Source organism: Protomyctophum bolini, assembly GCF_963924005.1.
Source record: "Protomyctophum bolini genome assembly, chromosome: 13".
Lineage (NCBI taxonomy): Eukaryota > Metazoa > Chordata > Actinopteri > Myctophiformes > Myctophidae > Protomyctophum > Protomyctophum bolini.
Genome location: NC_137874.1, coordinates 6707061 through 6722204, shown reverse-complemented (window position 1 = coordinate 6722204; position 15144 = coordinate 6707061). Strand labels below are relative to the sequence as shown.

General features: G+C 40.5%; 1 protein-coding gene across 2 annotated transcripts in view; it reads left to right on the top strand.

Annotated features, from left to right (window-relative positions):
* The first annotated feature begins 4708 nt into the window (after positions 1-4708).
* The window catches only part of atrxl (ATRX chromatin remodeler, like), a 30528-nt gene continuing 20092 nt past the window's right edge, over positions 4709-15144 (top strand). For both annotated transcript variants that reach the window (XM_080779713.1, XM_080779712.1), the window contains exons 1-7: positions 4709-4958; positions 9030-9127; positions 9244-9284; positions 10177-10220; positions 11469-11593; positions 11701-11811; positions 14719-14825. In XM_080779713.1, the coding sequence (XP_080635839.1) occupies positions 4942-4958; positions 9030-9127; positions 9244-9284; positions 10177-10220; positions 11469-11593; positions 11701-11811; positions 14719-14825 (543 nt within the window). In that variant the 5' untranslated portion in view covers positions 4709-4941. The remainder of the gene's footprint in view (positions 4959-9029; positions 9128-9243; positions 9285-10176; positions 10221-11468; positions 11594-11700; positions 11812-14718; positions 14826-15144) is intronic.

Sequence of the window (15144 nt, the reverse complement as noted above, 5' to 3'; positions counted from 1 at the left end):
TGGGATATTACGTTTGTCAAAAAATTCAATGAAGACATCTGACTCTCAACACATCCTAAAACATTGCACATCAATGCACAGAGAACCTAATTGGTAGGTAGCCTGCCCTCCTACTACATACATTCCACGCAGGCTTGGGTAGAGTCAGGAAAGCAATATAGCCTACCAATTAAAAGTGTGTTGTGTATCAACCCAAACCAAATACTTGAGTTAGCTTTTCATCTATCAATATTGAACTTGGCAAGGTTAGTAGGCCTATTAACAGGGAAACATCTGTGCAGGAATTCCTGATTTTGACCATATTATTATTATCCTTATTCTGATCATTACATTTTCATGAAATCCATTCTCGATTTTGATGACCCAAAAGTCATGACCTAAGTCATATCTTGGACAGCTCCCATTCATTTCAACAGTTTAAATCTGTTCTTTTGCTAATAAACAAACAAACAGATAGGCCTACTGATTGATTGATTGAATAATTTATTAACAGTTTAACAGAGAATTACAGTACATTTAAAGTACAACTCAATACATAAAGTTAACTGTGGACGACACCATAAAAGCATTACACTTGTTATCGGGTCCACCATGTTCAATTCATCATAACATTTAGAGGCATACAAATAGGCTACTACTTCGTACTGATGGGACCAATTATAACACCCTGCCACGTACTGCTTCATTCGTATGACAGTAACAAAAGGATGTAAAAATATAACAGATGTGCTTATAGCAAAAAAAATAAGGCTGTTTATAGCTGTTTTAACAATTTTTTCGTCCAACCCTCTATATGTCATGAATACTATTTAAAGAGACATGCATTTGTAATGAATGAAATTAAAGTGTTTGAACATGATAGAAATGTTAGAATAGCCTACATTTCACAGTGCTTCCACTTTGGTTGACTTGCACCTGCTAAACAAGGCACCATATTTTGAATAAAGAAATTACATAAAATTGAAGGTGAAATGTAACACGTGGCATTTCTCTCCAGCCCGGAATGCTAGTTTACAGTAGGTCTCACTCCTACTCCTCTTAAAACAATGAAAACAAAGTGAGAGTGGGATTCATTAGTCTACTCATTAGTCTCCTCATTAGCAACCTCATGGAGCCAGTCAGGATATTCTGAAATGTAAAGCATGTTTTTCATGACTGCATGGCACTCTGAATAAAAAGATTAGGATACTCTCTAAACACCTGTAGAAGTTGTAAGGGAGTCCATGCTGAACCAATGTGAACCATTTCGGCTTATGGAGGAAGAGGATAGCCATCATCTCATTCTCACCACCGTCACAACAGTGTCTGTGTGGTGTGACCGGGCCCAGGTCCTTGTCGATGTGAACCCAGAGAAACTTGAAGCCACTCACTCTCTCCACTGTAGAGGAAACATTGATGTGAATAGGGTGTGTGCTCACTGTATACAGTAGCTATACGTAGCTTCCAGAGTCCACAATCATCTCCTGTGTTTTGCTGACGGTGAGATAGAGGTTGTTTTCATTTTCAGGGGGCACTCATTTCCTGTAGTCTCATCATTGTCAGCAATCAGGTCATCAACGGTGGTGTCATCAGCAAACTTTATAATAGAATTTGGTCACACTGTTGCATGAGTAAACAGGGACTATGCTACAGGAGGGGGCTGAGCACACACACCCAGGGTTGAGTCACCTGCGGTCTGCCTGCATGTCAGGAAGTCCAGGATCTATAGCTCCACGGCACAGGGTGATGTTGAGTCCTCTAGGTCTCTCAACTTGATATTCATCAGTTCTAGGTGAGAGAAGGCAGTGTGGATCGTGAAAGGCGATGATGTGGTCCGTGAATTTTGACCATCTACTTGGAGCACTTCATGATGACTGGTGTGTGCAACAAGGTGGTAGTCATTCTGGCAGAGACCTTTTGTTTACTTAACAGGGATGATAGTGGTTTGTAAAGACGCCTTCCAGCTGGTTTGCACACACCTTAACCCTAGAACACTAAACATATTTTTTGTTACACCATCACTAAACACAGGTATATTTTACCCAATATAAAATATTCCATAAAAGACATTTCTCATCTAAATATATTGCAGTACAGCAATACATGACAACTTGAGGTACTCTTCTTTAATATGTCATCATGACTTTTCACAAAAAAACAAAAAATAGATTTCATGGGGCCCTATATCATGGGGGGGCAAAATCGGTGAAAAACGTGCATATTATTTTTTAAATGTTCCTAAAAAAGAAGAGGAATGAAGTTTGTAACTTCTCCTTTGGTCCACCCATTCCTAAGACATGTGAGATTTGTCCAGTGAAGAAAAAATGTAATAATAAAAAAAGAAAGAAATATCCATTGTGGGTGTATTGGATTTTTCTGGATTTTTCTCTATCACACTATCACTAAACAAGTCACCCGAACACCTGCCTGTAAGAAAAACCAGAGATGTGGGCAGGGAAACAAACCTACCTTTCACTGAGCATCATGAAGGTACTGAAAGATCCACCCACCTCAGACATTAGCAACATTATGAAATGAAAATTGCAAAAATATAATCGTCCGGGTGAAAATCACCAATGTTTAGTGTTCTAGGGTTAAAGGACCACTTCACCACTTTTAAACCTATCTTCATATATAAAATAGTACCATTTTTTCTACTCGGTCAATGTCTCGTAAGGCTGTGGGTCTTCCAGTGACATCATCGTTTAGGCAGAATTGTTTTTAAATATTTATTTTTATTTTTAATATTTAGATTTTTATTATCGTGAGAACGATGGCTTCCATTATCGCAACAATTCAACTTTTCAGGAATAGAAAGCCTGCAGTTTCTATTAGGCCGGTTTAGCAGTCCAGGCACCTTGGCTGGTAATCCAGCATTACAGTGTATCGTGGGTTCGAGTCCCGATCCCGACGAACTTTGCTGTGTGTCTTCCGCCCATCTCTCTCCCTGTTTCCTGTCAACTCATCTTATCTATCTATCAATAAATAAATAAAAAGGCCCCAAAAATATCTTTAAAAAACCAACATTTACTATTCTCTGCCTATCGCAACTCGAACGGCCCTGATTCAGCTAAACAAACTTCGCAACGTTCAACACTGCAACTCGCTTGCTTTAGCTTGCTCGGTGGTGTCTCACGTGGCTCAAGTTCGCTCTAGTCCATAGAGTTATACAGTATATAAACAAGCACCCCATCGACTTCCAGGCTCAAAAGGCCTCTCTAACCACTAAGCTACGGCCGCTCCTCAAACTTCTAAATAAAAACAAATGTTATGCTGATTTTAGTAACATAATTTCTCACTACACAAGGCCTATAACGAAAAAACATAAAGGGGTGGGTGTGTGTGTGAGTGTGGGGGGGGGACGACACTCAGATTTTACAAGGGCCACTTTCGAATTGCAGCCGTAGGTGCCCTTTGTCTTGATGGCTGTTGGTAGGGTGTTCCACATTTTGGTGGCCTATAGGAACGAAACATGGCTTGTTGAACTCCCTCTGGTGTTGTGGATGTGGACTTCGTTGACATTGAGGAAGAGTTTAGACGGGTACAACATGGGTATCTTGGTGATGTAGCGAATCTTGTGGACCAGACCCATTGCAAGATGCTGTACTCAATGAGTACTGACTGTCATCAACCCTAAGCCATTCCAGCCTGTCAAAATGGGCAGGGGTGAGGTGGGTTCAGGGAGTGAGGCCAAGTAGTAGCCTGACCAGTTTGTTTTTGGGAAGTCTGGAGCCTAGTTTGTTTTTTGTCCGGCGAGTTGTCCTCACTTTTCGTGGCGAGTCGGAAAACCGCCGACTTCTCCGGTTACCATGGAACCAAGGTAGGTAATTTCATCTAATCAATCAATAAATCAATCAATCAATAAACCAACCAACCAACCAACCAACCAACCAATCAATCAATGCTGGTTTTAGCCTCGTAGCAGTTTTGACCTATGTACTATCATTGAAATGTACCCACCATTATACATACAGACAATCAATCAATAATAGATCCGACATTGGTCATGTACGTGTTTTGAATGAATAGTTTATTTAGGTACTTACATTTTTACATTTTTAAAGACAGTTGTGTTATAAGGTCAGGTCTAGCACCGAAAAGGTGTATAGCTGAAGCCAAAGCTTATTATGCCTACCCTTTTTAAGAGTAACATTAGTTACTGACAAAACAAAAACCAAGTAAGAAAACAAAAACAAAAAAACAAAACAAAAAGAAAAACAGCAGAAGCAGAGAAGAGAACAAAACATTTTTTGTTTGTTTTTCTTCTTTTCCTTGTTTTACAAGATGTGACAGGCTAATTAAAGTCAATAGGCCGAGAACAATCAGAGCTCCAACGAGGAATGAAGTGATAATGAGAACAACAATAATAATGATAATAGGAATAACATTGATCTTATAGTGTTTTATATTTATTAAGTACCTTGATTTTAAACAACTTTTTTAATCTGATGAGTGACGTACATACCGTAGGTTTAACTCTTTATCCAGACTATTCCAAAGGTCTACCCCTATTTTAGATAACATCTTGCTTTTGTGTTGGTCCTTGCCACTTTTTGTTTTAGTACACAAGTCGACTCCCTGCACGTTTCATACGTGGTACAGGGTGCAATATCTCCATCTAGTGGGCACTGGGCAGATTCCTAGGATCCTTGGCTAGAGTCCTTGGATGATCCGGGATGATCCTCGAGTACTCGATTCATTTCCGGGTCAGGTCACAGTCGGTCGGGCGACGGGTTGCGTTGTTGCGTTGGTTGGAGGCGCGAGCCGAGGTCCATGGCTACAACATTGGCTACTTGGCTAGCAGTAGCCTAGCAAGGGGAGTACGAGTACGCGTGAAGAGAAAACCCCTCTCGCTTGTTGTGGTTTTAGCCGTCATTAGATTATGCAGCGGTACCACCATAGTATGTAAACAAAGAAGGACCTGAGACGCGAATCCACCGTCGGCCTGTCTAATCTCTCGAGATGACGGAAATGCTGAGGTAAAAACTAAAAGTAGACGTTACTATAATTATTTATTTAGCGGCATGATTAGCTAGAGCTAGACGTTAGCATTTGTAGCTAGCTAACTGCTAAATCAAATGTGTGTGTTGTGTTTCATACGGTTTCTGTGATTTTAGTCACAATCTTAGTGCATACCAGCTAACTCGGAATTTACAAATGTCATTGTTTAAACAAACTGGGGAGAACAACTCGGGATGTTCAGAGTTATGGTAACGGTAAAATGTAACGAAACCATTGTTCTCTGGAGGAAATCCCGAAAAACTATTGTGAACTAAAACAATTTTATCTCTCAATTGATCCAAAGGATGGATGGCAACACTGCACACCAACAAGCTTTTAATTTATCAGACAAGATCTCTAAATGGCTGTAGTTGTCCCCGTTTCCAAACGGGGCTAGTGCAGGCCTTTTATTGACTTGAAATGTGTATTAACAGTTTGCAGCATTACAGTACATTTCAAGCACAAACTCAATACAAAGACTGTTAACTGTGAGTGGACGACCCAATTAAGCATTGCACTTGTTTACAAGAGGGTCCACCATGTTCAATTCATCAAAACATTTAGAGACGTACAAATAGACACTACAATGAAAGAAGAGAAGAACAGAACAGGATCAAGGAACAGAACGGGATTACTACACTACAGTAGAATACAGGGGGTAGTTTCCCTACTATAGATTTGTATAGGCTTGCAGAGCTGATCAATGATCAGGCAGCTCAGACTTCAACACTTTTTGACCATTGGCTATTTGGCTCTTTTAAGGCTGCCTTGAAAAGACACTTATTCTCTCAGGCTTATGGCATATAGTTGTTGGTACATTTTGTAAAGCGTCCTTGGGTTCATGAAAGGCGCTATATAAATTCAAGCCATTATTATTATTATTACTCATGATCTGCGAAGAGAAAAGCCTGGTCACAACTAGCCCCTTTCGGGGTCCTCTGTTACCTTTTCTAAATTTTGGACGGCGGTACCCTAGGGTCCCTTCCTAGTTATTCCACTCTCCATAGGAATGATAGGACGCAGCTTTGCCACTGTCTGCTCACGGAGACCCGCTTGAGTGTTGATGCAATGTTTCAAAGATGCATAAAGTTGCAGTAGGACACTGCGGAAACGTGTGCGAAGCGTTAATTCTCTCTTCCTTGACTTCCCATGTCCCGCCTCCCACACGGCGACTGGCTAGCTGCATGTCCTAAGTTACTGCCTCTGATTGGCCGACCTCGTACATACTGGATGTAATGCTGTTGTAATAACTCCTGTTATGGCCCGATCTTAGCTTTGTTAATTTCAAAATAAGAAGAGGACATGTTTCCTCTTTAAAACTGTGTTTCTAAAATGTCTGAGCACAGACACAGCAACATGCAGCTAGCCAGTCGCAGTCCGGGAGGCGGCACATGGGAAGTGAGGAAGAGAGAATTTCAGAGAAGCCAAAACAAAAAGATTAAAATACTTAATGGCAACGGCAATTAACGCTGCTTCGCACACGTTTTCCGTGGTCTCCTACTGCAACTTTATGCATCTTGGCCGGAACATCCGTCGGATGTATTTCCCCCGGATACGATATTTTCCGACCAATCACAAAACACTTGTTTCATTCGCGGAGAATGTAAACGATTTGTAAAGCTTCAACGTAATTTCCTTGAGTGGCACTTCCGCCAAAATCCAGCTACTTCCGCCGATACACTCACACAGCATAGGTCTTGCCCAGCGACGCGTGCTAATTGGCTATCCTTTCAAGCCAATGGGGAGACGTTCCCCCAACACACACAAGAGAAAACATACGTTTACATTGCCAAAAAGTGTCAAAATATAATTACTGTTGAAAATGGGGAAAGTATATACAGTTGGAGGGGGTACAGCATTTTGTAAATCGCTTTGTCACATTGCGTTGTTATATACATGTTATACAGGGTATAAGCCTTTTTGGGACAAATAGCAGAATTATTTTCTCAAGACTATTTAGCACAATATTTGCCACACACTAGAAGTCTTGGGATTCGTGCTCACAACCGCCTTTGCCAGCACGAGATCTCTCCGGTTTGATTAACACAGACTTCCATAGGGTGAAAATGTCAAATTGTGCTACTGTTATCTACTACAAATACTATTAAAAGGATCCATGGTAACAAGACTTATATGCCCTCTATAACTAAAATCAGAAATGATAAACACCTTAAATATTGTATTTATCCTAGAAATAGTATGTTTTTCACTGAATAGGAGCCGCTCCTGTCGCAAGTTGATGTCATTAGGTCCATGTGTGGTCCAGCCTATGGAATTTATGGAATACATGTGCTAATAAAGCATCAAAGCACATTTTATTAGCACAATTCATAGGACTGGACCAAACGCGTATATCTTTTCTACCTCCGAGCATAGACATGGTAACGCCCCGACTGCCTCTGATTGGCCTACAGACACAGCCCGTCTTGCCTGTCCTCCGAGATGCAAGGCTACTCCGTGGTGCGTTTGTGCCGTTTGCTTTGATTGAATAATTGATTGAACACGTACAGTATGTACTATGATTTGATTTGGCTGTGTTCTAAATTAAAGTGTTGGTGTTGATTATAGTGTGTTAATCTAATTATAGTAAACTAATACTGTTATACTAAAAAAAAGATAAAGATCAAGGGAAAAAGAGACCTTTTTACAGTACAATAATGTTTCAAGTTTACACATAAACAGGCCAACGGCGTAAATAATATTAGTTTGCCTCTTCTACAAAAATAAAAGTTACTGTCGCGCGTGCCAAGCTGTCATTCTCTTGTATATCGTACTATTTATTTATTTCCTGGTAAGGCCGGCAGTGTCTGTATCAGAGGCAGGCTGGGCGTTACCATGTCTATGCTCGGAAGTATACGCAGACCCCACATGGGAAAATGACATCATCAACCTGCGACGAGTTTTCCCTATTGAGTGATAGAATAACTATTTCTAAGATAAATAAGATATTTAAGGTGTTTTTTATTTATTTTTTATTATAGTTGCAGAGGGTAAGTATAATTCATTAAGTCATATACAGGCCTACGTCTTATTAGCCAGCGATCCTTTTAACATTGAGCGATGCAGTTTCTTCCAGCAGTGAAATGGCATACAATAGAAATCACACCTGTGAGAATTGAAGGGCATCATAAAGCATCATGCATCATCACATTCTGGCCAATCACAATTTGCGTCCTTACTTTTGTCTTCAATGTTTGTGTTTATGCAAACACTCAAAGCTAATATAAGATAATTTATCATGGCTAACCTTCTTTTGTCGCAACAGTTCACAAACCTTGCTGCTGTGTTTGCACATTGTTGTATTTGTGTCGTTGGTCATAGTTTCATACTCACTTTTGTTGCGTTCACACGGGGCAGACTAAACGATGCAGTGTAGCATTCATTGTCAAAGGAAGCCAGTGACATGACGTTGCAAAGGCGCAACGATGCATGTAGCTGCTCCAAATCAACTCGCAGCGCGTCTTTGCATCATTTCACCTGGCCGCGTGAACGCACCATTTGGGTGTGTAATCAGTGGGAAGTGTTTGTCTCTGATGTCTTTGTATAGTGGGCAGGTGGTTAGAAAGTGTAGCTCTGTTTCCACCACATTTTGTGTGCCGTGGGTGCATAGTCTGTCTTCCCTTGGGAGCGGAATCGGTCTGTGGTGGCCTTTCTCTATTGCCTATAATGGGTCGAATCTAGAGTTGCAACACCAGCCATTTGACAGTCCATACATCCAAACAGAAAAGTCAGATCATCTGATTCTATTAAACTCACCAACATTACATTGAATCTTTAGTAGAAAGTAGCTCATAACAATAACAGTCTACGGCGGACTTTTAAGAAACAAACACTTGGCAGATAGAACGTGGTGTGCCACATTTTGAATGTAGTGATGTTCAGCTAACTACAGACTAAAGACAATCAATATTTTCATGGAAATTGTGAGAAACATGGTCTCAATTCTTGTGGAAGAAAATCGAGATTCACGTTTGAGAACAAGAATCGTGCAGCACTGCAGCAGCACCACTACTTGTATGTTCTAACAATTCTTAATATCCTGTCTGTAGTAGCAAGATGGATGCGTTGGTGACCAAACTCCATGAGTACATGGCTCGTTCTTCTGTAGAGGACAGTAATGACACACCGGCTAATCAAAATGTGGAAGGTATTAATATGATTAGAAAAAAATCTATTTTTTCTCACCACAAAATTAAGATATTCGTTTAATATGCATTTGCTTAAACATGTAGAGAAGATAACTGATTATTTTATGTCCCACAGATCTGCCGGCCAAGGATTCAACAGGCCCAAGTACCACTGAGGTTGTAATACTTTTAATGTTTTTTTTGGGGGTTATTTCTTCTCACTTTAAAGCAGAATTATGTAACTTTTATTTATTTATTAATAATATATATTTTTGTCCAATCTGTAGGAAAGTTACATACAGTAGTGCTTGCTTGATTGCATTATTTTATTAACAGTGGCTATGGCTGGTTTCCATTGGGGTCCTTTTATACTCGATTCATTCAAACAATTATAGAGAAATATACAATACTATGCTACAACATAAACGAGTAGAAAACGATTTTTTCTTTACAATGTACAGTAGGGAAAAGGGGGGCTTTGACTCTTAACACGGGCCAGTTTCAAATTGCAGCCACCCGTAAGTTTTCCTTTAGAGCGGTTTTGTAAGAGAGTAAGGATTCACACTTCTTTATGACTGTTGATGGGGCATTCAGCATTTTTTGTGGCATAGCAGGAGAACCAATTGAACCCCTTGTTGAGCCAAATCCAGGTTGAACGGGATTTGTGGAGAGCGCCCTCTGGTGTTGTGATTGTGGACGACATTGACGTTTTTGAAATGGTTAAGACAGTTACATGGGTTTCAATGAGGTTTAGTGCATCTAGCATTTGAAATGAACACTGCTCTGGTTGTGTTGTCAAAGTACCTTATGTGAGGTACTGTACTATAGAAATTTGAAACGAGGAGAAAATAGTTGCAGCCCACAGTTCCAAAGTTACCTAAATTATAAAAGGCATAGTTCTTAAAAAACAGAACTTTGTCATGAGAAATCTTGACTTAAGCATGTTCTTTAAAATGTATCTTGGTGGGACTATTTTGAATATAAGAGAGGATTTCCTATGAAAGAAATCTTGACATCATATATGTAATTTGCCTCTAAAATGTCCCTTTGCAAAATCTCTTATTTTCAGGCTGGAATCTCTGTGGATCTCTTGAAGAATTCAGGATCAAGGAGGTGGGTTTACGTTTCATTGAAAATCGAGTAAAGCACCACTTTGTCTCCACCAGGCCGAAGGCATGTGGAGAGCGTATGTTTTGCACTCCGTTCACCCATGTGTGCGTACGTCCGTCCGTCCGTCCGTGTACAGCTAATCTCCTGCACCGTTGTTGCGGCCGATGCCAAACTGCACACATACACTCCCTGGATGTACATTGTGCTTCAGTATGTTGACAAGCTTCATGGAGACATTTCCAACTCGACTTGGCACCTGCCCACAGAGCCAAAACTACTAGTAACTGGTGTACGGACCATGGTATTACTGTGCTCACTTTTTGAATTATATTACAGAATAAAATGAACTTTTACAAAATATTCTAATTCGCACTTGGGCAACTCTGTGTCCCCATATTCCATCCCCATTGGCTGAGAGTGCCTTCCAAAGTTTTCCACATCTGCCTGTTGCGCCACCATGAGGCCAATTTCAGCAGAATTTAAACGCTTACTGTAAATCGCTCGGGATTAAGAACGCCTGCTAAATGCCTAAATTGTCAATTGATATTATCCTGGTGGAGACCTGTGCCCCGAGGGGCACATTTTCTAGTTCTTTCTGCGCCAACCACGAACGAATGTTCGTAGACAACCATATTATGAAAGCGTCGACCGCCAATTTACCTTTTAGCATTGCTCCGGTTGCTATGCAACGCCTCCGTCCCCACCAGCTATGGGTTTTTTTCATCCAGCATCGAGCCTACGGTTTTCAAAGCCCTGTATCTCTAAAGCTTCGAGCACTCGTGGTGAGCCGTCGCACATCACGATGATCGGATTTCATTTGTGACTTTGTCTCGCATCACTCATATATCCCATTCTGAACGGGAACCCATTTTGGTGTTAGCATCATGTTATGCTTTAGCTAAAAAATAGCAGATCTACAAGCTCATAGCGTGCCACCGAGTAACGCGCTACGAGCTTATAGCTCTGCTATTTTTGAAAAATCTAAGAACGACTGACATTTTTTTAATCTGATCTCAGGTCAGAATTGGTTAATCAGACCAGTGTGTGTCCAGTGGAAGCCTCGTATGAATCTGATCTCGGGTCAGAATGGGTTAAGTAGCCATTTCTGACTAGAGGTAAGGGGTATGAAACGGAGACTCAACAGCTGGCACATGTTGGCTGTGCTTATATCACCTAGCGTGCAAAAAAAAAAAAGTTAAGAACCATGCTTATAGGAAGTTTATGTTCTTTTCTGTTTCACTAATATTACAGGAAACCATCTGTTGTTATAAAACACTCTGGGCTGGATGAATCTGGCGAATCAAATGCAAGTGACAATGACCTTGATTTGCCCTTCAATTCAAACGGTGACCTCGATCTAAGCAGATTACCAAAAGGTAAGGTATTTAATATTCCTGCTGCATAAGAAATGTACTATTTGATTGAAGTCTGCGACTGAAAGTAGCTTGAGGTTTCACTGTCGGGGGGGGTTTTCTTCACATAGGAACTGTTTTGGTAAAACCCGAAGCGGTGTGTCAAGTAAGAGACGACTTCAGAGGTCCGGAGTTTCGTAGTCGGAAATCGGGTCACCGCGACTTCCCAAGGAGACGTGGAGGTAAGCTGTTGATGAATTAGCGCTGCTGTAATTTGCTAATTTGTAGCAAGTTGTCGTAAAAGATTTAAGGTCGTTGAGCACTGGACGCGTTTTTCGGAAACGCCGGTGTGTAGGGACCTTTTTAGTGTGGTTCTTCCAGTTGTCCAAACAGAAGGACCATGATAGGATTGAGAGCACTATAACAATTATAGTATTTTTAGAGCATTATCATATTACAGCCTGTGATGACATTGACTTCTTGAAATCTAGTGTTGCAATTTACAGTATAATGTGAGATGACGAGTCACATTTCACATAAATATGCCCCATTACATCAGGCTTTTTTCTCCTTAAATATATTTTTTATCCCACGATTTTGTAACCCATTTTTCACCCCTGTGTCAATCATCTAATGTGATCCTGGGCTCTACACACCCTCCGCCAACCTAGTCCCCATATATGGGGGACAAGGGGAGAGCAACGGACTTGACCTCATGACCTCATTTTAAAAGAATTTATATACTTAGTTGACCGGAGCCCTAGGCCCCCCCGGTTCGTGCCCTGCCCACTGGTCTGTGTTGAAGTTTGCCTGGGAAACATGGAAAATGTGTAGGAACCCTGTAAACATAGAATCCAGTAAGGCAAGCAAGGAAGGGCATATTCCTTCTTTCAGCATCTCTGTTTCAACTCGATTGAATTCAACATGCTTTACTGACATGATTACTATAGCTGACCTGTGTCTTAATCGGCTATCTGTAATGTGAGAGTGGCTGTGTTGCTATACTGTAAATTCTCTTAGTAACCTGGGCTTTTATTCGGCTTTTATTGGAAGGAGGCATTTATACACTGTTTACTCCATCTCCCTCCTCCAGTTAGACTGCTGCTCTTATTAGTTTTATTGTCCGCAGCCATGAAAAGTGCTTAGCGGCTTTCTCTCCCGAATGCTCCACTCCTCTTAACCCATTCTGAACGGGAACCCATTCTGGTGTCGGCATCATGTTATGCTTTAGCTATTGAAAAATAGCAGATCTACAAGCTCATAGCGCGCCACCGAGTGGCGCGCTACGAGCTTGTAGGTCTGCTATTTTTGAAAGATCGAAGAACGACTGACATTTTTTAGAATCTGATCTCAGGTCAGAATGGGTTAATCAGACCAGTGTGTGTCCAGTGGAAACCTCGTATGAATCTGATCTCAGGTCAGAATGGGTTAACTGAACACCAAAACTTGCGTCTCCGTTTCGGATTATTGTTTATTGTGGTTGTGATGGGCGCGCCGACATAAAGTCAGGCACTTGACGGGTAGCGACGCCCACTTAAAACACATGAAAATAATAACGGAGGTCGGTTCTTAAATGCTTCATTCAATGCCACCCCCGGGAATTAATAGAGGCATGGCTTTTGATTGGAGGATATTATTAGAGGATTACGGTATCTTATCTGCTATCTCTGGGACTAAAAATATTTGAAGATATTGTTTTAAGTGGTCATGCCATTCTGCAGTTGCAGTGCACTGAATATGTGGCTGATTCATTTATCCGCTGTGCGTCTTGTTGAATTTCTCTTCAAGCTGTACACTTGTTTTTTAGAATTGTGTGAATAGAATTAAGTGCGCAGTGCACTGCTTTTACTGTAGCTCAAACAACTGGGGCGCAAAAAAAGGAACGCGCAATCTTCCTTTACAAGATGAGAAATGATAGGCTACTGAATTCAAATGTTATCAGGTCTCCCATTTGAAAAGACAGACTTAGGATAGTTGTTTGCAATAGACGGCCTGTGGTCAATAATATCTGGCAAGCCAGATTCACCCCTACCACTGTCTGTAGTATATTTTCAAGTGCAGGGATTATACATAAAGGAAAGACTGCAGCAGGAAGCTAATGCAAAGTATTTCACTAGTGTGAAGGTGACTCCACCAAACCGACTAGACGGGTAGTGTACACTGTTTATTTTGCATCGAGGAGCCAATAGCCATGTGTGTCTGACTGTTGACTGTGTACGTCGCCTCGGCTAAAAACACAAGGGATGCCTGTCTTATGTTTCGCCGTACGACCAAATGTTTTTTTTAAGAATTAATTTGGACATATTGTAAACGTTTTCACTTGCTTAATCCCAAAGGGGATTTATCTTTCTTTGTTTAAAAGGATCCCTGGCCAGACAAATATGCCTTAAAACACTATACTTGCCCTCTGTATCTAAAAAATAAAAACACCTTAAATATTAAATATTTATTTCATAAATGGAGAATCTTTCATAATGTCATATGACATGTCTAGTCCATGTGTGGTCCAGCCCCAGGGAATGTATGGAATGCACATGCTAATAAAAAGTATTTAAATATTGCTTTGACGCTCATATTATTCTTAGGAAGTATTAAGTTGTTTTTATTAGCATATGCATTCCATAGGGCTGGACTAGCTCTGGTCCATAGCCTTAGTGCTTCCATCTGCGCAGGGCAGATGTATATCATCAACCTGCGATGGGAGCAAAGATTCTCTATTCATGAAAAAGAAAATATTCATAGAGAGCAAGTATAATGTTTTAAGGCATATTTGTCTTATTAGCCAGGGATCCTTTTAAGGTTTGGACTTTATTCCAATAAGTAAATTCACATTTGTTTGCATTTAAAAAAAAACATATTTTGAGACAATGTATTTCTTTTACTGAAAAAACCCCGAAATCGAGGTTTCAGAGAAAAAAAACGATTTATTTTTGTTGCTTTGTGCATGCCTTACCCCATTTAGGCCTGACATTTAAAAAAATGTCTTCTAAATTCTGACAGTTTTCTGAAAGATGTTTCTGTGCTCCATATTTCATGTCAAGAAACCCCAAAAATGATATGTAATTCAAGGGGCCATCCTCTCGATACAATTCTGACAAACAAGTAAAACCATTTTTCTTGGCTAATGACAGCATTGTGTTTTTTTGTAGGTGCACAACAGCAAATTATGAACTGTACCGCTTGTGGCCGTCAAGTGAACCACTTCCAGAAAGACGCTTTGTATCGGCATCCAGTTCTCAAGACTATTGTATGCAAGGTAAGCCTCAAGACATAAGCCTGTTGAGAACTTGACATGCTACCATTCTCTTTTTTTATTTGGACTGCCATATACTGTGGGATCGTTTGGTGAATGATCCCATGGCTTGTATCCTTGATGGTCACATTATCCCATTCAGGCCTGACGTCGAAATTAAAAAAATATGTTTTCTAAATCATGACAATTTTCGGAAAGATTTGAGGCACATTTTAATGATTTTTCAAAAATAGCAGACCTACAAGTTCATAGCACGCCACTCGGTGGCGCGCTATGAGCTATCTGCTATTTTTCATTAGCTAAAGTTTAACGTAACGCTTAA